The following is a 23,327-nucleotide window of genomic DNA, read 5'->3' on the forward strand; positions in this document are numbered from 1 at the left end:
CTCAGTAAAGAAACGCTTTATAATGTACAGTGTCAATCCATCCTGATGCAGTCTCATTATCAAAGGCAGTGAAGTTCTTGTGAAACGCACGCTGTCCTGGGCACCCCTTGGAAGCAGTTGAGGAAAACCAAACATTAATTTACCAGTGAAATAATCCATTGCAACGATTTCCTCCCTTTCTATCCTCCAACATTACTTGCCCCTGAGCAGACAGGAAGAGTAATGCCAGAATAAGGAGGACTCAGAGGCCCAGGCTTGGATGCAGCACAACTTTAATGACTAAAAAAGAAAAGAAGGTGGGTCCCAAGGAGGACCAGGGGCAGCCACCATGATGCGTTGGAGCTCCTGCTGGGTGTCATCTGCCTGCCCTGCAGAGGGAGGGATGCCAACAGGACTGTATTAGGGTGGCTCTAGGAGAAAAGGACAGGAAGGAAAAGAGAGAGAGAGAGAAGAGAGCGGAGGGAGGACATAGTAGCCTGAAGCTCTAAAGAAAATGCCTCCAAGTTCCAGCTCGTGTCAGCACCGTGTCCTCGGGTCTCGGAGGTTCTTGTCCAGGTCCGTTGCCAGCAGATTTAGCAGGGCCGACACCTGTTGCCACAGTAGCAGCTGGTGATGCAGGACAGGTCACAGCAGCCAGTGTTGATGGACACTCCGTTGGAGCTGAGGATGCTGCCAACAGCAGCGGAGGTGGAGGAGCCCACAACGGTGTTCTGAGGGAAGGAGCTGAGGATGGGTCCGGGCAGGGTCACCACCACTGCGGAGGGCTGGATGGCGACGGTGGAGCTCTGGCACTGCCTGCAACAGCACTCATTGCAGCTGCTGGCCAGCGGGCACGGGCCGCAGGGCTGGCAGGGGCCACAGGGACAGCACTTGTCGGAGCAGGACATGTCTGGGGGCTGGAGGTGAATCTGGGAGGAAACAGAGCACAGGGACACGTCAGGAACCGCCTGCAAACCCTCCAAAGGGAAGCCAAGGCACCTGCCAGGTGGAGAGGCAGCAGCTCTGCAGGAATGAACACGGGCTTCTTTGCCTGAGCACGGCGTGGTCCTTCACACAGCAGCCAGGACCCGCGATCCTCCTGACCAGCCGCGAGCAACAAGACACCTCAGCCCAGCCCCAACCTCTCTCCAGGACAGAGCACCTCTCCTCTGCCCTCTCCCACCACCACCACCTCAGAGCACCGGCACCAGACCGAGGAGCAGGGGTCGGCTCAGGTCTCCTGGGAGGCCAGACCCAGACCGAGAGGAGGAGGTGGACAACAAAGCGGGTTCCAACTCACCTGCTTCCAAAGGAGAAGGCAGAAGTGGTGGAGAGAGGAAACAGCTGGGCTTGCTTTTATCCCAGCCTCTCCCTGCCTGAGGCCCATAGGCAGCCACAAGCATTTTCCTGTGTGCTCCTCAGGACCGGAAACAGCCCAGGTAATGACATGGCAGCGTTGATGCTTCCCCCTGTGCTGCCTTTGCATTTCCTGCTTGATGTCATGGCCATTCCCTCGGGAATGCTTCTTTGGATGCTGGGATGACAGGTCTCGTGATCTGCAGAGTTGCATGAGTTGGTGTTGGCACACACGCGGACTGAGTGGCTGAAGGATGCGGTGGAGTCAGGTGCCATCAGCCTGGGGCACCGCAGTGGCTTCTTCTGTGATGATGCTGGGACAGGAAGGACCCCAGCTGCTGCCAGCCCTGCCAGCCTTCCCTTGGCCTCCAAGGGCTCCTGGGAGAACGTGCCCTGTCCTCCTCTTTCCCTCCCTCCCTCCCAGCCCACCCCAACAGGCAGTGGCTGTTGTCTCCCCAGGCAGGCAGGCTGCACTTCAGGGATTCAACGCTCTTTCCCCCTAAGCGGCCCTCAAGAGGAAGCTGTCAGCCTCTGAGATCATCAGGGAGACATGGGCAGAAGAAGGGTTGTGCCATGTCCCCACACATTAGCGCATTCTTGGGCATCCGGAAAGAAATACCAGAGCTTTCCCCGTTTTGTGACATCTTTGCCTCAATCCAGTCAAATAGGAACAGCACAGGTACACGGCACCTGTCAGCACGGCATGCCACCAGCACTGCAAAACCTCAGTTGTCTCATCCTGCCACTTGGAGAAGCCTTCCTATGGGAAGTGCATGGCATCAGGCAGGAAATGAGAAGGCAGCGGGGCAGGAAACCAGGACACAGCCCATGCCATTAGCTGGGATGCTTTGCGTTTGACAGGAGCTTGTCAGAATATTCTCCCTTGCCCAAAGGGAGCCTGTGGGCCTGAGGCAGGGCAGGAGCGCTATAAAAGGCAGCCCAGCTCCCTGCTCTCTCATCCACTTCTCTCGCCTCCTCTTCTTGGCAACCAGGTGAGTGTGAAGCCGCTTCTCCACCTCCTTCGAGACCAGCTCTGTCCTCGATGTCTGTCTCAGCTGCTGTGGGCTGTTCTAGCACAGGGCTGGGAGCTGTTTCTCCTGGGAGAGGGAAGGGCAGAGCAGGTCATTCTCAGAGAGGGACTGGGGCTCGGTTGAGGTGTTTGGTGTGCTTTGAGCTGGGCAGGGTCTGCTGGGCCAGGAGGTGCCTTGTCTCCCCTGGGCTTGGGTGCAGTGCTACTCCTCAAGTGTCCCCATGCTCTGTTTCCTCTCTCCTCTCTCGCAGGTGCACCTCTTGCCCAGAGACATGTCCTGTTGCGACCAGTGCCGTCCCTGTGGCCCCTGCCAGCCCTGCGGCCCGTGCCCGCTGGCCAGCAGCTGCAATGAGTGCTGTTGCAGGCAGTGCCAGGACTCCGTTGTGGTCATCGAGCCCTCTCCCGTGGTGGTGACCCTGCCCGGACCCATCCTCAGCTCCTTCCCTCAGAACACCGCTGTGGGAAACTCCACCTCCGCTGCTGTTGGCAACATCCTCAGCTGTAACGGAGTGCCCATCAACACTGGCTGCTGTGACCTGTCCTGCATCACCAGCTGCTGTGGCAACAGGTGTCGGCCCTGCTAAATCTGCTGGCAACGGCCCTGGACAAGAACCTCCAAGACCCGAGAGCATGGTGCTGGACACGAGATAGAGCTTTGAGGCATTGTCTTTAGATCTTTGAGTGCTAGTTTCCTTCTTCCACACTATTCTCTCTCTCTCTTTCCTTTGCTTTTGTCTTGTCCCAATGCCAGCCTAGCGCGGGACCTCTTGGCCTGCGTCCCTCTGCAGACCAGGCAGACGGATACCCTGCAGGAATTCCACCGCATCTTGGTGGCTGCCCCTGGTGCTCCCTGGGAGCCACCTCCTTTTCTCCTTTAGACTCATTAAAGTTGTGCTGCATCCAAGCCTGGGCCTCCGAGTCCTCCTTCCTTCGGCAACAACTCTTCCCACCTGCTCAGGGGAAAAGGGGCTTTGTGGAGCAGATGAGGTTGGGTGAAAGAGAGGAGCCTTCCTCTTTCCCCAAGGAAGGAGAAGGTAGGACTGGGTGTCCTCTGTACCCTGGAGCTGCAGCAGACAACCCTGGCTGCTCCTCAACCCACGGCCATCAGTCCTTGCAGCGCTACTGCACCTCTTCCCGGACGCGGGTGGGAGCTCTGTGCTCTGGAGCACGTTCTGCGAATGGGGAGCCGAACCACTGCTCCAAACTCTCTCAGCCTCTCCTCAAATGGGGGATTCTCCAGCCTTCGGATCATCTCTCTGGCCTCCTCTGGCCTCACTCACGCAGATCCATTTCCTTCCAGTGCTGAGGACTCCAGACCTGGACTCGGGGCTCCATGTGAGATCCCCTGAGAGCAGAGGAGAGGGGGAGAATCCTTTCCCTCCCCAGCTGCTCCCACTTCTTTGAATGCATCCCAGGACACGGTTGGCTCTCTGGGCCACAGGCACACATCCTCAGCTCACGTTCAGCTTCTAATCCACCAACACCCCAAAGTCCTTCGTTTCAGGGTTGCCCCAAATCTATTCTCTGCCGAGCCTTTGGGTTTGTATGGGATTCCTGCGACCCCGCTGCAGGACCTCGCCCTTGGCCTCGTGGGACTTCACGCCATGCACACCACCCCACCTCTCCAGCACGTCCAGGTCCTGCTGCATGGCATCCCTTCCCTCTAGAGTGTCGACCGTGCCCACAGCTTGGTGTCATCAGTAAACTTGATGAGGGTGCCCTAATCCCACTAGCCACGTCTGCGACAAAGTTGTTAAACACCACCAGTCCCAATACCGGCCCCCGCCAAACACCGCTCGTCACTGGTCTCCACTGGCAGAGGGAGCTGTTGACCACGACTCTTTGAGTGCGATCATCCAGCCAATTCCTTATCCACCGAGTGCCCCATCAGTCAAATTCTTACCTCTCCAATTTAGAGACAAGACTGTTGTGAGGGACAGTGAGAAATGCCTTCCGCGACGAGCCCCAGCACAGGATGTCGGTTACTCTTTCCTCATCCTGCAAAGCTACTGTAGCCCCATCACAGAAAGCCAACAAATTTGTCAGGCACTATTGGCCTTTAGTGAATCGGTGATTTTCCTTTAGTGAAGCAGCTGGTCTGGCTTGAGCCCACGCCCGTGATGACTGAGGCCAGGAAGTCCTTGAGGACCACAGCCTTCTCCATTGCGTGGGGAATAAGATCTCCCGTTTCCTTGTGGAGAGGGCCCACAGTCTCCCTAGACTTTCTTTTGTGATAATACCTAGAGAAGCTCTTCTTGTTGTTCTTGACATCCTTGGCCGGATTGAATTCGGTCAGGGCTTTAGCTTTGCTGACTTGTTCCCTGGCTGCATGGACAAGATTCCTGTGTTCCCCCCAGGTTACCTGCCCTTGCTCCCAGCCTCTGTAGGCTTCTTTTTTGTATTTACAGTTGTTCAGGTGTGCCTTGTTCACCCACGGAGGCCTCTTTGTGGCGTTTTTAGCTGCCTTCCTCTTTGCTGGGATGCTTTGCTCCTGAGCTTGGAGGAGGTGATCCTTTACACGTGTCTTGTTCTCTTTTGTGGTGGCTCAGTAGGTGACTAGAAGGAAGCAGCAACTCAGAAAAGAGAGAAGGTCCAGATCTGGGTTGGCTTCAATCTGTTCTTCCTCTTGCTTTCTGAGGACCTTGCTGCTGACCGATAGCACCCACTGACCCCCCATCAAGGTCTGACCACACCTGGGCTGAACTCAGGGCAAGTCGCAAAGAAGAACGGAAAGGATCTGGCACATTTATGGCCATCACTTTTGTTTAGCCGGAATCGAGCTTTGCTGGGATCGCGTTGCACCTCATTCTACGTGTGGTATTTCATGGGTGAATTGGTGCCTTAATTGCCTCCCTGAAATGCTTAAAGAGCCTGCTAGCTGTGGCTTAGAGACGGGCGGCAATTTCAGTGTTGGGTGATTTGGTGAGAGGTGCCGATGTCTTTACCAAAAGGAGCGAAGTTGTGGTGAGACACACACTGTCCTGGGCACCCCTTGGAAGCAATTACGATCAGTTGGTTCAGGAAATCCTGAAATTAATTTACCAGTGAAAAAAATCCATTGCAAGGATTTCCTCCCTCCTCTTCCCTCCGCCTCTTTTCCCCTGAGCAGACGAGAAGAATTGCTCCAGAATAAGGAGGACTCGGAGGCCCAGGCTTGGATGCAGCACAACTTTAATGACTAAAAAAGAAAAGGAGGTGGGTCCCAGGGAGGACCAGGGGCAGCCACCATGATGCGTTGGAGCTCCTGCTGGGTGTCATCTGCCTGCCCTGCAGAGGGAGGGATGCCAACAGGACTGTATTAGGGTGGCTCTAGGAGAAAAGGACAGGAAGGAAAAGAGAGAGAGAGAGAAGAGAGCGGAGGGAGGACATAGTAGCCTGAAGCTCTAAAGAAAATGCCTCCAAGTTCCAGCTCGTGTCAGCACCGTGTCCTCGGGTCTCGGAGGTTCTTGTCCAGGTCCGTTGCCAGCAGATTTAGCAGGGCCGACACCTGTTGCCACAGTAGCAGCTGGTGATGCAGGACAGGTCACAGCAGCCAGTGTTGATGGACACTCCGTTGGAGCTGAGGATGCTGCCAACAGCAGCGGAGGTGGAGGAGCCCACAACGGTGTTCTGAGGGAAGGAGCTGAGGATGGGTCCGGGCAGGGTCACCACCACTGCGGAGGGCTGGATGGCGACGGTGGAGCTCTGGCACTGCCTGCAACAGCACTCATTGCAGCTGCTGGCCAGCGGGCACGGGCCGCAGGGCTGGCAGGGGCCACAGGGACAGCACTTGTCGGAGCAGGACATGTCTGGGGGCTGGAGGTGAATCTGGGAGGAAACAGAGCACAGGGACACGTCAGGAACCGCCTGCAAACCCTCCAAAGGGAAGCCAAGGCACCTGCCAGGTGGAGAGGCAGCAGCTCTGCAGGAATGAACACGGGCTTCTTTGCCTGAGCACGGCGTGGTCCTTCACACAGCAGCCAGGACCCGCGATCCTCCTGACCAGCCGCGAGCAACAAGACACCTCAGCCCAGCCCCAACCTCTCTCCAGGACAGAGCACCTCTCCTCTGCCCTCTCCCACCACCACCATCTCAGAGCACCGGCACCAGACCGAGGAGCAGGGGTCGGCTCAGTTCTCCTGGGAGGCCAGACCCAGACCGAGAGGAGGAGGTGGACAACAAAGCGGGTTCCAACTCACCTGCTTCCCAAGGAGAAGGCAGAAGTGGTGGAGAGAGGAAACAGCTGGGCTTGCTTTTATCCCAGCCTCTCCCTGCCTGAGGCCCATAGGCAGCCACAAGCATTTTCCTGTGTGCTCCTCAGGACCGGAAACAGCCCAGGTAATGACATGGCAGCGTTGATGCTTCTCCCTGTGCTGCCTTTGCGTTTCCTGCTTGATGTCATGGCCATTCCCTCGGGAATGCTTCTTTGGATGCTGGGATGACAGGTCTCGTGATCTGCAGAGTTGCATGAGTTGGTGTTGGCACACACGCGGACTGAGTGGCCTGAAGGATGCGGTGGAGTCAGGTGCCATCAGCCTGGGGCACCGCAGTGGCTTCTTCTGTGATGATGCTGGGACAGGAAGGACCCCAGCTGCTGCCAGCCCTGCCAGCCTTCCCTTGGCCTCCAAGGGCTCCTGGGAGAACGTGCCCTGTCCTCCTCTTTCCCTCCCTCCCTCCCAGCCCACCCCAACAGGCAGTGGCTGTTGTCTCCCCAGGCAGGCAGGCTGCACTTCAGGGATTCAACGCTCTTTCCCCCTAAGCGGCCCTCAAGAGGAAGCTGTCAGCCTCTGAGATCATCAGGGAGACATGGGCAGAAGAAGGGTTGTGCCATGTCCCCACACATTAGCGCATTCTTGGGCATCCGGAAAGAAATACCAGAGCTTTCCCCGTTTTGTGACATCTTTGCCTCAATCCAGTCAAATAGGAACAGCACAGGTACACGGCACCTGTCAGCACGGCATGCCACCAGCACTGCAAAACCTCAGTTGTCTCATCCTGCCACTTGGAGAAGCCTTCCTATGGGAAGTGCATGGCATCAGGCAGGAAATGAGAAGGCAGCGGGGCAGGAAACCAGGACACAGCCCATGCCATTAGCTGGGATGCTTTGCGTTTGACAGGAGCTTGTCAGAATATTCTCCCTTGCCCAGAGGGAGCCTGTGGGCCTGAGGCAGGGCAGGAGCGCTATAAAAGGCAGCCCAGCTCCCTGCTCTCTCATCCACTTCTCTCGCCTCCTCTTCTTGGCAACCAGGTGAGTGTGAAGCCGCTTCTCCACCTCCTTCGAGACCAGCTCTGTCCTCGATGTCTGTCTCAGCTGCTGTGGGCTGTTCTAGCACAGGGCTGGGAGCTGTTTCTCCTGGGAGAGGGAAGGGCAGAGCAGGTCTTTCTCAGAGAGGGACTGGGGCTCGGTTGAGGTGTTTGGTGTGCTTTGAGCTGGGCAGGGTCTGCTGGGCCAGGAGGTGCCTTGTCTCCCCTGGGCTTGGGTGCAGTGCTGCTCCTCAGGTGTCCCCATGCTCTGTTTCCTCTCTCCTCTCTCGCAGGTGCACCTCTTGCCCAGAGACATGTCCTGTTGCGACCAGTGCCGTCCCTGTGGCCCCTGCCAGCCCTGCGGCCCGTGCCCGCTGGCCAGCAGCTGCAATGAGTGCTGTTGCAGGCAGTGCCAGGACTCCGTTGTGGTCATCGAGCCCTCTCCCGTGGTGGTGACCCTGCCCGGACCCATCCTCAGCTCCTTCCCTCAGAACACCGCTGTGGGAAACTCCACCTCCGCTGCTGTTGGCAACATCCTCAGCTGTAACGGAGTGCCCATCAACACTGGCTGCTGTGACCTGTCCTGCATCACCAGCTGCTGTGGCAACAGGTGTCGGCCCTGCTAAATCTGCTGGCAACGGCCCTGGACAAGAACCTCCAAGACCCGAGAGCATGGTGCTGGACACGAGATAGAGCTTTGAGGCATTGTCTTTAGATCTTTGAGTGCTAGTTTCCTTCTTCCACACTATTCTCTCTCTCTCTTTCCTTTGCTTTTGTCTTGTCCCAATGCCAGCCTAGCGCGGGACCTCTTGGCCTGCGTCCCTCTGCAGACCAGGCAGACGGATACCCTGCAGGAATTCCACCGCATCTTGGTGGCTGCCCCTGGTGCTCCCTGGGAGCCACCTCCTTTTCTCCTTTTCAACTCATTAAAGTTGTGCTGCATCCAAGCCTGGGCCTCCGAGTCCTCCTTCCTTCGGCAACAACTCTTCCCACCTGCTCAGGGGAAAAGGGGCTTTGTGGAGCAGATGAGGTTGGGTGAAAGAGAGGAGCCTTCCTCTTTCCCCAAGGAAGGAGAAGGTAGGACTGGGTGTCCACTATACCCTGGAGCTGCAGCAGACAACCCTGGCTGCTCCTCAACCCACGGCCATCAGTCCTTGCAGCGCTACTGCACCTCTTCCCGGACGCGGGTGGGAGCTCTGTGCTCTGGAGCACGTTCTGCGAATGGGGAGCCGAACCACTGCTCCAAACTCTCTCAGCCTCTCCTCAAATGGGGGATTCTCCAGCCTTCGGATCATCTCTCTGGCCTCCTCTGGCCTCACTCACGCAGATCCATTTCCTTCCAGTGCTGAGGACTCCAGACCTGGACTCGGGGCTCCATGTGAGATCCCCTGAGAGCAGAGGAGAGGGGGAGAATCCTTTCCCTCCCCTGCTGCTCCCACTTCTTTGAATGCATCCCAGGACACGGTTGGCTCTCTGGGCCACAGGCACACATCCTCAGCTCACGTTCAGCTTCTAATCCACCAACACCCCAAAGTCCTTCGTTTCAGGGTTGCCCCAAATCTATTCTCTGCCGAGCCTTTGGGTTTGTATGGGATTCCTGCGACCCCGCTGCAGGACCTCGCCCTTGGCCTCGTGGGACTTCACGCCATGCACACCACCCCACCTCTCCAGCACGTCCAGGTCCTGCTGCATGGCATCCCTTCCCTCTAGAGTGTCGACCGTGCCCACAGCTTGGTGTCATCAGTAAACTTGATGAGGGTGCCCTAATCCCACTAGCCACGTCTGCGACAAAGTTGTTAAACACCACCAGTCCCAATACCGGCCCCCGCCAAACACCACTCGTCACTGGTCTCCACTGGCAGAGGGAGCTGTTGACCACGACTCTTTGAGTGCGATCATCCAGCCAATTCCTTATCCACCGAGTGCCCCATCAGTCAAATTCTTACCTCTCCAATTTAGAGACAAGACTGTTGTGAGGGACAGTGAGAAATGCCTTCCGCGACGAGCCCCAGCACAGGATGTCGGTTACTCTTTCCTCATCCTGCAAAGCTACTGTAGCCCCATCACAGAAAGCCAACAAATTTGTCAGGCACTATTGGCCTTTAGTGAATCGGTGATTTTCCTTTAGTGAAGCAGCTGGTCTGGCTTGAGCCCACGCCCGTGATGACTGAGGCCAGGAAGTCCTTGAGGACCACAGCCTTCTCCATTGCGTGGGGAATAAGATCTCCCGTTTCCTTGTGGAGAGGGCCCACAGTCTCCCTAGACTTTCTTTTGTGATAATACCTAGAGAAGCTCTTCTTGTTGTTCTTGACATCCTTGGCCGGATTGAATTCGGTCAGGGCTTTAGCTTTGCTGACTTGTTCCCTGGCTGCATGGACAAGATTCCTGTGTTCCCCCCAGGTTACCTGCCCTTGCTCCCAGCCTCTGTAGGCTTCTTTTTTGTATTTACAGTTGTTCAGGTGTGCCTTGTTCACCCACGGAGGCCTCTTTGTGGCGTTTTTAGCTGCCTTCCTCTTTGCTGGGATGCTTTGCTCCTGAGCTTGGAGGAGGTGATCCTTTACACGTGTCTTGTTCTCTTTTGTGGTGGCTCAGTAGGTGACTAGAAGGAAGCAGCAACTCAGAAAAGAGAGAAGGTCCAGATCTGGGTTGGCTTCAATCTGTTCTTCCTCTTGCTTTCTGAGGACCTTGCTGCTGACCGATAGCACCCACTGACCCCCCATCAAGGTCTGACCACACCTGGGCTGAACTCAGGGCAAGTCGCAAAGAAGAACGGAAAGGATCTGGCACATTTATGGCCATCACTTTTGTTTAGCCGGAATCGAGCTTTGCTGGGATCGCGTTGCACCTCATTCTACGTGTGGTATTTCATGGGTGAATTGGTGCCTTAATTGCCTCCCTGAAATGCTTAAAGAGCCTGCTAGCTGTGGCTTAGAGACGGGCGGCAATTTCAGTGTTGGGTGATTTGGTGAGAGGTGCCGATGTCTTTACCAAAAGGAGCGAAGTTGTGGTGAGACACACACTGTCCTGGGCACCCCTTGGAAGCAATTACGATCAGTTGGTTCAGGAAATCCTGAAATTAATTTACCAGTGAAAAAAATCCATTGCAAGGATTTCCTCCCTCCTCTTCCCTCCGCCTCTTTTCCCCTGAGCAGACGAGAAGAATTGCTCCAGAATAAGGAGGACTCGGAGGCCCAGGCTTGGATGCAGCACAACTTTAATGACTAAAAAAGAAAAGGAGGTGGGTCCCAGGGAGGACCAGGGGCAGCCACCATGATGCGTTGGAGCTCCTGCTGGGTGTCATCTGCCTGCCCTGCAGAGGGAGGGATGCCAACAGGACTGTATTAGGGTGGCTCTAGGAGAAAAGGACAGGAAGGAAAAGAGAGAGAGAGAGAAGAGAGCGGAGGGAGGACATAGTAGCCTGAAGCTCTAAAGAAAATGCCTCCAAGTTCCAGCTCGTGTCAGCACCGTGTCCTCGGGTCTCGGAGGTTCTTGTCCAGGTCCGTTGCCAGCAGATTTAGCAGGGCCGACACCTGTTGCCACAGTAGCAGCTGGTGATGCAGGACAGGTCACAGCAGCCAGTGTTGATGGACACTCCGTTGGAGCTGAGGATGCTGCCAACAGCAGCGGAGGTGGAGGAGCCCACAACGGTGTTCTGAGGGAAGGAGCTGAGGATGGGTCCGGGCAGGGTCACCACCACTGCGGAGGGCTGGATGGCGACGGTGGAGCTCTGGCACTGCCTGCAACAGCACTCATTGCAGCTGCTGGCCAGCGGGCACGGGCCGCAGGGCTGGCAGGGGCCACAGGGACAGCACTTGTCGGAGCAGGACATGTCTGGGGGCTGGAGGTGAATCTGGGAGGAAACAGAGCACAGGGACACGTCAGGAACCGCCTGCAAACCCTCCAAAGGGAAGCCAAGGCACCTGCCAGGTGGAGAGGCAGCAGCTCTGCAGGAATGAACACGGGCTTCTTTGCCTGAGCACGGCGTGGTCCTTCACACAGCAGCCAGGACCCGCGATCCTCCTGACCAGCCGCGAGCAACAAGACACCTCAGCCCAGCCCCAACCTCTCTCCAGGACAGAGCACCTCTCCTCTGCCCTCTCCCACCACCACCATCTCAGAGCACCGGCACCAGACCGAGGAGCAGGGGTCGGCTCAGGTCTCCTGGGAGGCCAGACCCAGACCGAGAGGAGGAGGTGGACAACAAAGCGGGTTCCAACTCACCTGCTTCCCAAGGAGAAGGCAGAAGTGGTGGAGAGAGGAAACAGCTGGGCTTGCTTTTATCCCAGCCTCTCCCTGCCTGAGGCCCATAGGCAGCCACAAGCATTTTCCTGTGTGCTCCTCAGGACCGGAAACAGCCCAGGTAATGACATGGCAGCGTTGATGCTTCTCCCTGTGCTGCCTTTGCATTTCCTGCTTGATGTCATGGCCATTCCCTCGGGAATGCTTCTTTGGATGCTGGGATGACAGGTCTCGTGATCTGCAGAGTTGCATGAGTTGGTGTTGGCACACACGCGGACTGAGCGCCTGAAGGATGCGGTGGAGTCAGGTGCCATCAGCCTGGGGCACCGCAGTGGCTTCTTCTGTGATGATGCTGGGACAGGAAGGACCCCAGCTGCTGCCAGCCCTGCCAGCCTTCCCTTGGCCTCCAAGGGCTCCTGGGAGAACGTGCCCTGTCCTCCTCTTTCCCTCCCTCCCTCCCAGCCCACCCCAACAGGCAGTGGCTGTTGTCTCCCCAGGCAGGCAGGCTGCACTTCAGGGATTCAACGCTCTTTCCCCCTAAGCGGCCCTCAAGAGGAAGCTGTCAGCCTCTGAGATCATCAGGGAGACATGGGCAGAAGAAGGGTTGTGCCATGTCCCCACACATTAGCGCATTCTTGGGCATCCGGAAAGAAATACCAGAGCTTTCCCCGTTTTGTGACATCTTTGCCTCAATCCAGTCAAATAGGAACAGCACAGGTACACGGCACCTGTCAGCACGGCATGCCACCAGCACTGCAAAACCTCAGTTGTCTCATCCTGCCACTTGGAGAAGCCTTCCTATGGGAAGTGCATGGCATCAGGCAGGAAATGAGAAGGCAGCGGGGCAGGAAACCAGGACACAGCCCATGCCATTAGCTGGGATGCTTTGCGTTTGACAGGAGCTTGTCAGAATATTCTCCCTTGCCCAGAGGGAGCCTGTGGGCCTGAGGCAGGGCAGGAGCGCTATAAAAGGCAGCCCAGCTCCCTGCTCTCTCATCCACTTCTCTCGCCTCCTCTTCTTGGCAACCAGGTGAGTGTGAAGCCGCTTCTCCACCTCCTTCGAGACCAGCTCTGTCCTCGATGTCTGTCTCAGCTGCTGTGGGCTGTTCTAGCACAGGGCTGGGAGCTGTTTCTCCTGGGAGAGGGAAGGGCAGAGCAGGTCTTTCTCAGAGAGGGACTGGGGCTCGGTTGAGGTGTTTGGTGTGCTTTGAGCTGGGCAGGGTCTGCTGGGCCAGGAGGTGCCTTGTCTCCCCTGGGCTTGGGTGCAGTGCTGCTCCTCAGGTGTCCCCATGCTCTGTTTCCTCTCTCCTCTCTCGCAGGTGCACCTCTTGCCCAGAGACATGTCCTGTTGCGACCAGTGCCGTCCCTGTGGCCCCTGCCAGCCCTGCGGCCCGTGCCCGCTGGCCAGCAGCTGCAATGAGTGCTGTTGCAGGCAGTGCCAGGACTCCGTTGTGGTCATCGAGCCCTCTCCCGTGGTGGTGACCCTGCCCGGACCCATCCTCAGCTCCTTCCCTCAGAACACCGCTGTGGGAAACTCCACCTCCGCTGCTGTTGGCAACATCCTCAGCTGTAACGGAGTGCCCATCAACACTGGCTGCTGTGACCTGTCCTGCATCACCAGCTGCTGTGGCAACAGGTGTCGGCCCTGCTAAATCTGCTGGCAACGGCCCTGGACAAGAACCTCCAAGACCCGAGAGCATGGTGCTGGACACGAGATAGAGCTTTGAGGCATTGTCTTTAGATCTTTGAGTGCTAGTTTCCTTCTTCCACACTATTCTCTCTCTCTCTTTCCTTTGCTTTTGTCTTGTCCCAATGCCAGCCTAGCGCGGGACCTCTTGGCCTGCGTCCCTCTGCAGACCAGGCAGACGGATACCCTGCAGGAATTCCACCGCATCTTGGTGGCTGCCCCTGGTGCTCCCTGGGAGCCACCTCCTTTTCTCCTTTTCAACTCATTAAAGTTGTGCTGCATCCAAGCCTGGGCCTCCGAGTCCTCCTTCCTTCGGCAACAACTCTTCCCACCTGCTCAGGGGAAAAGGGGCTTTGTGGAGCAGATGAGGTTGGGTGAAAGAGAGGAGCCTTCCTCTTTCCCCAAGGAAGGAGAAGGTAGGACTGGGTGTCCACTATACCCTGGAGCTGCAGCAGACAACCCTGGCTGCTCCTCAACCCACGGCCATCAGTCCTTGCAGCGCTACTGCACCTCTTCCCGGACGCGGGTGGGAGCTCTGTGCTCTGGAGCACGTTCTGCGAATGGGGAGCCGAACCACTGCTCCAAACTCTCTCAGCCTCTCCTCAAATGGGGGATTCTCCAGCCTTCGGATCATCTCTCTGGCCTCCTCTGGCCTCACTCACGCAGATCCATTTCCTTCCAGTGCTGAGGACTCCAGACCTGGACTCGGGGCTCCATGTGAGATCCCCTGAGAGCAGAGGAGAGGGGGAGAATCCTTTCCCTCCCCTGCTGCTCCCACTTCTTTGAATGCATCCCAGGACACGGTTGGCTCTCTGGGCCACAGGCACACATCCTCAGCTCACGTTCAGCTTCTAATCCACCAACACCCCAAAGTCCTTCGTTTCAGGGTTGCCCCAAATCTATTCTCTGCCGAGCCTTTGGGTTTGTATGGGATTCCTGCGACCCCGCTGCAGGACCTCGCCCTTGGCCTCGTGGGACTTCACGCCATGCACACCACCCCACCTCTCCAGCACGTCCAGGTCCTGCTGCATGGCATCCCTTCCCTCTAGAGTGTCGACCGTGCCCACAGCTTGGTGTCATCAGTAAACTTGATGAGGGTGCCCTAATCCCACTAGCCACGTCTGCGACAAAGTTGTTAAACACCACCAGTCCCAATACCGGCCCCCGCCAAACACCAGCTCGTCACTGGTCTCCACTGGCAGAGGGAGCTGTTGACCACGACTCTTTGAGTGCGATCATCCAGCCAATTCCTTATCCACCGAGTGCCCCATCAGTCAAATTCTTACCTCTCCAATTTAGAGACAAGACTGTTGTGAGGGACAGTGAGAAATGCCTTCCGCGACGAGCCCCAGCACAGGATGTCGGTTACTCTTTCCTCATCCTGCAAAGCTACTGTAGCCCCATCACAGAAAGCCAACAAATTTGTCAGGCACTATTGGCCTTTAGTGAATCGGTGATTTTCCTTTAGTGAAGCAGCTGGTCTGGCTTGAGCCCACGCCCGTGATGACTGAGGCCAGGAAGTCCTTGAGGACCACAGCCTTCTCCATTGCGTGGGGAATAAGATCTCCCGTTTCCTTGTGGAGAGGGCCCACAGTCTCCCTAGACTTTCTTTTGTGATAATACCTAGAGAAGCTCTTCTTGTTGTTCTTGACATCCTTGGCCGGATTGAATTCGGTCAGGGCTTTAGCTTTGCTGACTTGTTCCCTGGCTGCATGGACAAGATTCCTGTGTTCCCCCCAGGTTACCTGCCCTTGCTCCCAGCCTCTGTAGGCTTCTTTTTTGTATTTACAGTTGTTCAGGTGTGCCTTGTTCACCCACGGAGGCCTCTTTGTGGCGTTTTTAGCTGCCTTCCTCTTTGCTGGGATGCTTTGCTCCTGAGCTTGGAGGAGGTGATCCTTTACACGTGTCTTGTTCTCTTTTGTGGTGGCTCAGTAGGTGACTAGAAGGAAGCAGCAACTCAGAAAAGAGAGAAGGTCCAGATCTGGGTTGGCTTCAATCTGTTCTTCCTCTTGCTTTCTGAGGACCTTGCTGCTGACCGATAGCACCCACTGACCCCCCATCAAGGTCTGACCACACCTGGGCTGAACTCAGGGCAAGTCGCAAAGAAGAACGGAAAGGATCTGGCACATTTATGGCCATCACTTTTGTTTAGCCGGAATCGAGCTTTGCTGGGATCGCGTTGCACCTCATTCTACGTGTGGTATTTCATGGGTGAATTGGTGCCTTAATTGCCTCCCTGAAATGCTTAAAGAGCCTGCTAGCTGTGGCTTAGAGACGGGCGGCAATTTCAGTGTTGGGTGATTTGGTGAGAGGTGCCGATGTCTTTACCAAAAGGAGCGAAGTTGTGGTGAGACACACACTGTCCTGGGCACCCCTTGGAAGCAATTACGATCAGTTGGTTCAGGAAATCCTGAAATTAATTTACCAGTGAAAAAAATCCATTGCAAGGATTTCCTCCCTCCTCTTCCCTCCGCCTCTTTTCCCCTGAGCAGACGAGAAGAATTGCTCCAGAATAAGGAGGACTCGGAGGCCCAGGCTTGGATGCAGCACAACTTTAATGACTAAAAAAGAAAAGGAGGTGGGTCCCAGGGAGGACCAGGGGCAGCCACCATGATGCGTTGGAGCTCCTGCTGGGTGTCATCTGCCTGCCCTGCAGAGGGAGGGATGCCAACAGGACTGTATTAGGGTGGCTCTAGGAGAAAAGGACAGGAAGGAAAAGAGAGAGAGAGAGAAGAGAGCGGAGGGAGGACATAGTAGCCTGAAGCTCTAAAGAAAATGCCTCCAAGTTCCAGCTCGTGTCAGCACCGTGTCCTCGGGTCTCGGAGGTTCTTGTCCAGGTCCGTTGCCAGCAGATTTAGCAGGGCCGACACCTGTTGCCACAGTAGCAGCTGGTGATGCAGGACAGGTCACAGCAGCCAGTGTTGATGGACACTCCGTTGGAGCTGAGGATGCTGCCAACAGCAGCGGAGGTGGAGGAGCCCACAACGGTGTTCTGAGGGAAGGAGCTGAGGATGGGTCCGGGCAGGGTCACCACCACTGCGGAGGGCTGGATGGCGACGGTGGAGCTCTGGCACTGCCTGCAACAGCACTCATTGCAGCTGCTGGCCAGCGGGCACGGGCCGCAGGGCTGGCAGGGGCCACAGGGACAGCACTTGTCGGAGCAGGACATGTCTGGGGGCTGGAGGTGAATCTGGGAGGAAACAGAGCACAGGGACACGTCAGGAACCGCCTGCAAACCCTCCAAAGGGAAGCCAAGGCACCTGCCAGGTGGAGAGGCAGCAGCTCTGCAGGAATGAACACGGGCTTCTTTGCCTGAGCACGGCGTGGTCCTTCACACAGCAGCCAGGACCCGCGATCCTCCTGACCAGCCGCGAGCAACAAGACACCTCAGCCCAGCCCCAACCTCTCTCCAGGACAGAGCACCTCTCCTCTGCCCTCTCCCACCACCACCATCTCAGAGCACCGGCACCAGACCGAGGAGCAGGGGTCGGCTCAGGTCTCCTGGGAGGCCAGACCCAGACCGAGAGGAGGAGGTGGACAACAAAGCGGGTTCCAACTCACCTGCTTCCCAAGGAGAAGGCAGAAGTGGTGGAGAGAGGAAACAGCTGGGCTTGCTTTTATCCCAGCCTCTCCCTGCCTGAGGCCCATAGGCAGCCACAAGCATTTTCCTGTGTGCTCCTCAGGACCGGAAACAGCCCAGGTAATGACATGGCAGCGTTGATGCTTCTCCCTGTGCTGCCTTTGCATTTCCTGCTTGATGTCATGGCCATTCCCTCGGGAATGCTTCTTTGGATGCTGGGATGACAGGTCTCGTGATCTGCAGAGTTGCATGAGTTGGTGTTGGCACACACGCGGACTGAGCGCCCGAAGGATGCGGTGGAGTCAGGTGCCATCAGCCTGGGGCACCGCAGTGGCTTCTTCTGTGATGATGCTGGGACAGGAAGGACCCCAGCTGCTGCCAGCCCTGCCAGCCTTCCCTTGGCCTCCAAGGGCTCCTGGGAGAACGTGCCCTGTCCTCCTCTTTCCCTCCCTCCCTCCCAGCCCACCCCAACAGGCAGTGGCTGTTGTCTCCCCAGGCAGGCAGGCTGCACTTCAGGGATTCAACGCTCTTTCCCCCTAAGCGGCCCTCAAGAGGAAGCTGTCAGCCTCTGAGATCATCAGGGAGACATGGGCAGAAGAAGGGTTGTGCCATGTCCCCACACATTAGCGCATTCTTGGGCATCCGGAAAGAAATACCAGAGCTTTCCCCGTTTTGTGACATCTTTGCCTCAATCCAGTCAAATAGGAACAGCACAGGTACACGGCACCTGTCAGCACGGCATGCCACCAGCACTGCAAAACCTCAGTTGTCTCATCCTGCCACTTGGAGAAGCCTTCCTATGGGAAGTGCATGGCATCAGGCAGGAAATGAGAAGGCAGCGGGGCAGGAAACCAGGACACAGCCCATGCCATTAGCTGGGATGCTTTGCGTTTGACAGGAGCTTGTCAGAATATTCTCCCTTGCCCAGAGGGAGCCTGTGGGCCTGAGGCAGGGCAGGAGCGCTATAAAAGGCAGCCCAGCTCCCTGCTCTCTCATCCACTTCTCTCGCCTCCTCTTCTTGGCAACCAGGTGAGTGTGAAGCCGCTTCTCCACCTCCTTCGAGACCAGCTCTGTCCTCGATGTCTGTCTCAGCTGCTGTGGGCTGTTCTAGCACAGGGCTGGGAGCTGTTTCTCCTGGGAGAGGGAAGGGCAGAGCAGGTCTTTCTCAGAGAGGGACTGGGGCTCGGTTGAGGTGTTTGGTGTGCTTTGAGCTGGGCAGGGTCTGCTGGGCCAGGAGGTGCCTTGTCTCCCCTGGGCTTGGGTGCAGTGCTGCTCCTCAGGTGTCCCCATGCTCTGTTTCCTCTCTCCTCTCTCGCAGGTGCACCTCTTGCCCAGAGACATGTCCTGTTGCGACCAGTGCCGTCCCTGTGGCCCCTGCCAGCCCTGCGGCCCGTGCCCGCTGGCCAGCAGCTGCAATGAGTGCTGTTGCAGGCAGTGCCAGGACTCCGTTGTGGTCATCGAGCCCTCTCCCGTGGTGGTGACCCTGCCCGGACCCATCCTCAGCTCCTTCCCTCAGAACACCGCTGTGGGAAACTCCACCTCCGCTGCTGTTGGCAACATCCTCAGCTGTAACGGAGTGCCCATCAACACTGGCTGCTGTGACCTGTCCTGCATCACCAGCTGCTGTGGCAACAGGTGTCGGCCCTGCTAAATCTGCTGGCAACGGCCCTGGACAAGAACCTCCAAGACCCGAGAGCATGGTGCTGGACACGAGATAGAGCTTTGAGGCATTGTCTTTAGATCTTTGAGTGCTAGTTTCCTTCTTCCACACTATTCTCTCTCTCTCTTTCCTTTGCTTTTGTCTTGTCCCAATGCCAGCCTAGCGCGGGACCTCTTGGCCTGCGTCCCTCTGCAGACCAGGCAGACGGATACCCTGCAGGAATTCCACCGCATCTTGGTGGCTGCCCCTGGTGCTCCCTGGGAGCCGCCTCCTTTTCTCCTTTTCAACTCATTAAAGTTGTGCTGCATCCAAGCCTGGGCCTCCGAGTCCTCCTTCCTTCGGCAACAACTCTTCCCACCTGCTCAGGGGAAAAGGGGCTTTGTGGAGCAGATGAGGTTGGGTGAAAGAGAGGAGCCTTCCTCTTTCCCCAAGGAAGGAGAAGGTAGGACTGGGTGTCCTCTGTACCCTGGAGCTGCAGCAGACAACCCTGGCTGCTCCTCAATCCACGGCCATCAGTCCTTGCAGCGTTACTGCACCTCTTCCCGGACGCGGGTGGGAGCTCTGTGCTCTGGAGCACGTTCTGCGAATGGGGAGCCGAACCACTGCTCCAAACTCTCTCAGCCTCTCCTCAAATGGGGGATTCTCCAGCCTTCGGATCATCTCTCTGGCCTCCTCTGGCCTCACTCACGCAGATCCATTTCCTTCCAGTGCTGAGGACTCCAGACCTGGACTCGGGGCTCCATGTGAGATCCCCTGAGAGCAGAGGAGAGGGGGAGAATCCTTTCCCTCCCCAGCTGCTCCCACTTCTTTGAATGCATCCCAGGACACGGTTGGCTCTCTGGGCCACAGGCACACATCCTCAGCTCACGTTCAGCTTCTAATCCACCAACACCCCAAAGTCCTTCGTTTCAGGGTTGCCCCAAATCTATTCTCTGCCGAGCCTTTGGGTTTGTATGGGATTCCTGCGACCCCGCTGCAGGACCTCGCCCTTGGCCTCGTGGGACTTCACGCCATGCACACCACCCCACCTCTCCAGCACGTCCAGGTCCTGCTGCATGGCATCCCTTCCCTCTAGAGTGTCGACCGTGCCCACAGCTTGGTGTCATCAGTAAACTTGATGAGGGTGCCCTAATCCCACTAGCCACGTCTGCGACAAAGTTGTTAAACACCACCAGTCCCAATACCGGCCCCCGCCAAACACCGCTCGTCACTGGTCTCCACTGGCAGAGGGAGCTGTTGACCACGACTCTTTGAGTGCGATCATCCAGCCAATTCCTTATCCACCGAGTGCCCCATCAGTCAAATTCTTACCTCTCCAATTTAGAGACAAGACTGTTGTGAGGGACAGTGAGAAATGCCTTCCGCGACGAGCCCCAGCACAGGATGTCGGTTACTCTTTCCTCATCCTGCAAAGCTACTGTAGCCCCATCACAGAAAGCCAACAAATTTGTCAGGCACTATTGGCCTTTAGTGAATCGGTGATTTTCCTTTAGTGAAGCAGCTGGTCTGGCTTGAGCCCACGCCCGTGATGACTGAGGCCAGGAAGTCCTTGAGGACCACAGCCTTCTCCATTGCGTGGGGAATAAGATCTCCCGTTTCCTTGTGGAGAGGGCCCACAGTCTCCCTAGACTTTCTTTTGTGATAATACCTAGAGAAGCTCTTCTTGTTGTTCTTGACATCCTTGGCCGGATTGAATTCGGTCAGGGCTTTAGCTTTGCTGACTTGTTCCCTGGCTGCATGGACAAGATTCCTGTGTTCCCCCCAGGTTACCTGCCCTTGCTCCCAGCCTCTGTAGGCTTCTTTTTTGTATTTACAGTTGTTCAGGTGTGCCTTGTTCACCCACGGAGGCCTCTTTGTGGCGTTTTTAGCTGCCTTCCTCTTTGCTGGGATGCTTTGCTCCTGAGCTTGGAGGAGGTGATCCTTTACACGTGTCTTGTTCTCTTTTGTGGTGGCTCAGTAGGTGACTAGAAGGAAGCAGCAACTCAGAAAAGAGAGAAGGTCCAGATCTGGGTTGGCTTCAATCTGTTCTTCCTCTTGCTTTCTGAGGACCTTGCTGCTGACCGATAGCACCCACTGACCCCCCATCAAGGTCTGACCACACCTGGGCTGAACTCAGGGCAAGTCGCAAAGAAGAACGGAAAGGATCTGGCACATTTATGGCCATCACTTTTGTTTAGCCGGAATCGAGCTTTGCTGGGATCGCGTTGCACCTCATTCTACGTGTGGTATTTCATGGGTGAATTGGTGCCTTAATTGCCTCCCTGAAATGCTTAAAGAGCCTGCTAGCTGTGGCTTAGAGACGGGCGGCAATTTCAGTGTTGGGTGATTTGGTGAGAGGTGCCGATGTCTTTACCAAAAGGAGCGAAGTTGTGGTGAGACACACACTGTCCTGGGCACCCCTTGGAAGCAATTACGATCAGTTGGTTCAGGAAATCCTGAAATTAATTTACCAGTGAAAAAAATCCATTGCAAGGATTTCCTCCCTCCTCTTCCCTCCGCCTCTTTTCCCCTGAGCAGACGAGAAGAATTGCTCCAGAATAAGGAGGACTCGGAGGCCCAGGCTTGGATGCAGCACAACTTTAATGACTAAAAAAGAAAAGGAGGTGGGTCCCAGGGAGGACCAGGGGCAGCCACCATGATGCGTTGGAGCTCCTGCTGGGTGTCATCTGCCTGCCCTGCAGAGGGAGGGATGCCAACAGGACTGTATTAGGGTGGCTCTAGGAGAAAAGGACAGGAAGGAAAAGAGAGAGAGAGAGAAGAGAGCGGAGGGAGGACATAGTAGCCTGAAGCTCTAAAGAAAATGCCTCCAAGTTCCAGCTCGTGTCAGCACCGTGTCCTCGGGTCTCGGAGGTTCTTGTCCAGGTCCGTTGCCAGCAGATTTAGCAGGGCCGACACCTGTTGCCACAGTAGCAGCTGGTGATGCAGGACAGGTCACAGCAGCCAGTGTTGATGGACACTCCGTTGGAGCTGAGGATGCTGCCAACAGCAGCGGAGGTGGAGGAGCCCACAACGGTGTTCTGAGGGAAGGAGCTGAGGATGGGTCCGGGCAGGGTCACCACCACTGCGGAGGGCTGGATGGCGACGGTGGAGCTCTGGCACTGCCTGCAACAGCACTCATTGCAGCTGCTGGCCAGCGGGCACGGGCCGCAGGGCTGGCAGGGGCCACAGGGACAGCACTTGTCGGAGCAGGACATGTCTGGGGGCTGGAGGTGAATCTGGGAGGAAACAGAGCACAGGGACACGTCAGGAACCGCCTGCAAACCCTCCAAAGGGAAGCCAAGGCACCTGCCAGGTGGAGAGGCAGCAGCTCTGCAGGAATGAACACGGGCTTCTTTGCCTGAGCACGGCGTGGTCCTTCACACAGCAGCCAGGACCCGCGATCCTCCTGACCAGCCGCGAGCAACAAGACACCTCAGCCCAGCCCCAACCTCTCTCCAGGACAGAGCACCTCTCCTCTGCCCTCTCCCACCACCACCATCTCAGAGCACCGGCACCAGACCGAGGAGCAGGGGTCGGCTCAGGTCTCCTGGGAGGCCAGACCCAGACCGAGAGGAGGAGGTGGACAACAAAGCGGGTTCCAACTCACCTGCTTCCCAAGGAGAAGGCAGAAGTGGTGGAGAGAGGAAACAGCTGGGCTTGCTTTTATCCCAGCCTCTCCCTGCCTGAGGCCCATAGGCAGCCACAAGCATTTTCCTGTGTGCTCCTCAGGACCGGAAACAGCCCAGGTAATGACATGGCAGCGTTGATGCTTCTCCCTGTGCTGCCTTTGCATTTCCTGCTTGATGTCATGGCCATTCCCTCGGGAATGCTTCTTTGGATGCTGGGATGACAGGTCTCGTGATCTGCAGAGTTGCATGAGTTGGTGTTGGCACACACGCGGACTGAGCGCCCGAAGGATGCGGTGGAGTCAGGTGCCATCAGCCTGGGGCACCGCAGTGGCTTCTTCTGTGATGATGCTGGGACAGGAAGGACCCCAGCTGCTGCCAGCCCTGCCAGCCTTCCCTTGGCCTCCAAGGGCTCCTGGGAGAACGTGCCCTGTCCTCCTCTTTCCCTCCCTCCCTCCCAGCCCACCCCAACAGGCAGTGGCTGTTGTCTCCCCAGGCAGGCAGGCTGCACTTCAGGGATTCAACGCTCTTTCCCCCTAAGCGGCCCTCAAGAGGAAGCTGTCAGCCTCTGAGATCATCAGGGAGACATGGGCAGAAGAAGGGTTGTGCCATGTCCCCACACATTAGCGCATTCTTGGGCATCCGGAAAGAAATACCAGAGCTTTCCCCGTTTTGTGACATCTTTGCCTCAATCCAGTCAAATAGGAACAGCACAGGTACACGGCACCTGTCAGCACGGCATGCCACCAGCACTGCAAAACCTCAGTTGTCTCATCCTGCCACTTGGAGAAGCCTTCCTATGGGAAGTGCATGGCATCAGGCAGGAAATGAGAAGGCAGCGGGGCAGGAAACCAGGACACAGCCCATGCCATTAGCTGGGATGCTTTGCGTTTGACAGGAGCTTGTCAGAATATTCTCCCTTGCCCAGAGGGAGCCTGTGGGCCTGAGGCAGGGCAGGAGCGCTATAA

General features: G+C 56.8%; 10 protein-coding genes across 10 annotated transcripts in view; 4 read left to right on the forward strand and 6 right to left on the reverse strand.

Annotated features, from left to right (window-relative positions):
- LOC128854515 (feather keratin Cos1-2) overlaps nt 1-23,327 on the reverse strand; it is a 172,099-nt gene that overhangs the window by 15,643 nt on the left and 133,129 nt on the right. The gene's annotated exons all lie outside the window — the stretch shown is intronic.
- Nucleotides 256-1,071, reverse strand: LOC128854519 (feather keratin Cos1-2-like). Its single transcript, XM_054088266.1, has one exon. The coding sequence runs from the start codon at nt 885-887 to the stop codon at nt 573-575; it is 315 nt and encodes a 104-aa protein (XP_053944241.1). The 5' UTR covers nt 888-1,071; the 3' UTR covers nt 256-572.
- Nucleotides 2,233-3,247, forward strand: LOC128854523 (feather keratin Cos1-1/Cos1-3/Cos2-1-like). Its single transcript, XM_054088270.1, has 2 exons — nt 2,233-2,327; nt 2,617-3,247. Exon 2 carries the CDS (start codon nt 2,638-2,640, stop codon nt 2,947-2,949), a length of 312 nt encoding a protein of 103 aa, XP_053944245.1. The 5' UTR covers nt 2,233-2,327; nt 2,617-2,637; the 3' UTR covers nt 2,950-3,247.
- LOC128854517 (feather keratin Cos1-2-like) lies at nt 5,520-6,696 on the reverse strand. Its single transcript, XM_054088263.1, has 2 exons — nt 6,544-6,696; nt 5,520-6,172 (listed from the first exon to the last, which is right to left on the reverse strand). Exons 1-2 carry the CDS (start codon nt 6,628-6,630, stop codon nt 5,837-5,839), a joined length of 423 nt encoding a protein of 140 aa, XP_053944238.1. The 5' UTR covers nt 6,631-6,696; the 3' UTR covers nt 5,520-5,836.
- On the forward strand, nt 7,439-8,535 carry LOC128854521 (feather keratin Cos1-1/Cos1-3/Cos2-1-like). Its single transcript, XM_054088268.1, has 2 exons — nt 7,439-7,592; nt 7,882-8,535. The coding sequence occupies exon 2, from the start codon at nt 7,903-7,905 to the stop codon at nt 8,212-8,214; it is 312 nt and encodes a 103-aa protein (XP_053944243.1). The 5' UTR covers nt 7,439-7,592; nt 7,882-7,902; the 3' UTR covers nt 8,215-8,535.
- LOC128854518 (feather keratin Cos1-2-like) lies at nt 10,786-11,941 on the reverse strand. Its single transcript, XM_054088264.1, has 2 exons — nt 11,810-11,941; nt 10,786-11,438 (listed from the first exon to the last, which is right to left on the reverse strand). The coding sequence occupies exons 1-2, from the start codon at nt 11,894-11,896 to the stop codon at nt 11,103-11,105; spliced, it is 423 nt and encodes a 140-aa protein (XP_053944239.1). The 5' UTR covers nt 11,897-11,941; the 3' UTR covers nt 10,786-11,102.
- Nucleotides 12,704-13,800, forward strand: LOC128854520 (feather keratin Cos1-1/Cos1-3/Cos2-1-like). Its single transcript, XM_054088267.1, has 2 exons — nt 12,704-12,857; nt 13,147-13,800. Exon 2 carries the CDS (start codon nt 13,168-13,170, stop codon nt 13,477-13,479), a length of 312 nt encoding a protein of 103 aa, XP_053944242.1. The 5' UTR covers nt 12,704-12,857; nt 13,147-13,167; the 3' UTR covers nt 13,480-13,800.
- LOC128854512 (feather keratin Cos1-2-like) lies at nt 16,052-17,228 on the reverse strand. The gene is made up of 2 exons (XM_054088255.1): nt 17,076-17,228; nt 16,052-16,704 (listed from the first exon to the last, which is right to left on the reverse strand). Exons 1-2 carry the CDS (start codon nt 17,160-17,162, stop codon nt 16,369-16,371), a joined length of 423 nt encoding a protein of 140 aa, XP_053944230.1. The 5' UTR covers nt 17,163-17,228; the 3' UTR covers nt 16,052-16,368.
- On the forward strand, nt 17,970-19,066 carry LOC128854522 (feather keratin Cos1-1/Cos1-3/Cos2-1-like). The gene is made up of 2 exons (XM_054088269.1): nt 17,970-18,123; nt 18,413-19,066. Exon 2 carries the CDS (start codon nt 18,434-18,436, stop codon nt 18,743-18,745), a length of 312 nt encoding a protein of 103 aa, XP_053944244.1. The 5' UTR covers nt 17,970-18,123; nt 18,413-18,433; the 3' UTR covers nt 18,746-19,066.
- LOC128854511 (feather keratin Cos1-2-like) lies at nt 21,317-22,493 on the reverse strand. Its single transcript, XM_054088254.1, has 2 exons — nt 22,341-22,493; nt 21,317-21,969 (listed from the first exon to the last, which is right to left on the reverse strand). Exons 1-2 carry the CDS (start codon nt 22,425-22,427, stop codon nt 21,634-21,636), a joined length of 423 nt encoding a protein of 140 aa, XP_053944229.1. The 5' UTR covers nt 22,428-22,493; the 3' UTR covers nt 21,317-21,633.

Source organism: Cuculus canorus, chromosome 25 (assembly GCF_017976375.1).
Source record: "Cuculus canorus isolate bCucCan1 chromosome 25, bCucCan1.pri, whole genome shotgun sequence".
Classification (NCBI taxonomy): Eukaryota; Metazoa; Chordata; class Aves; order Cuculiformes; family Cuculidae; genus Cuculus; species Cuculus canorus.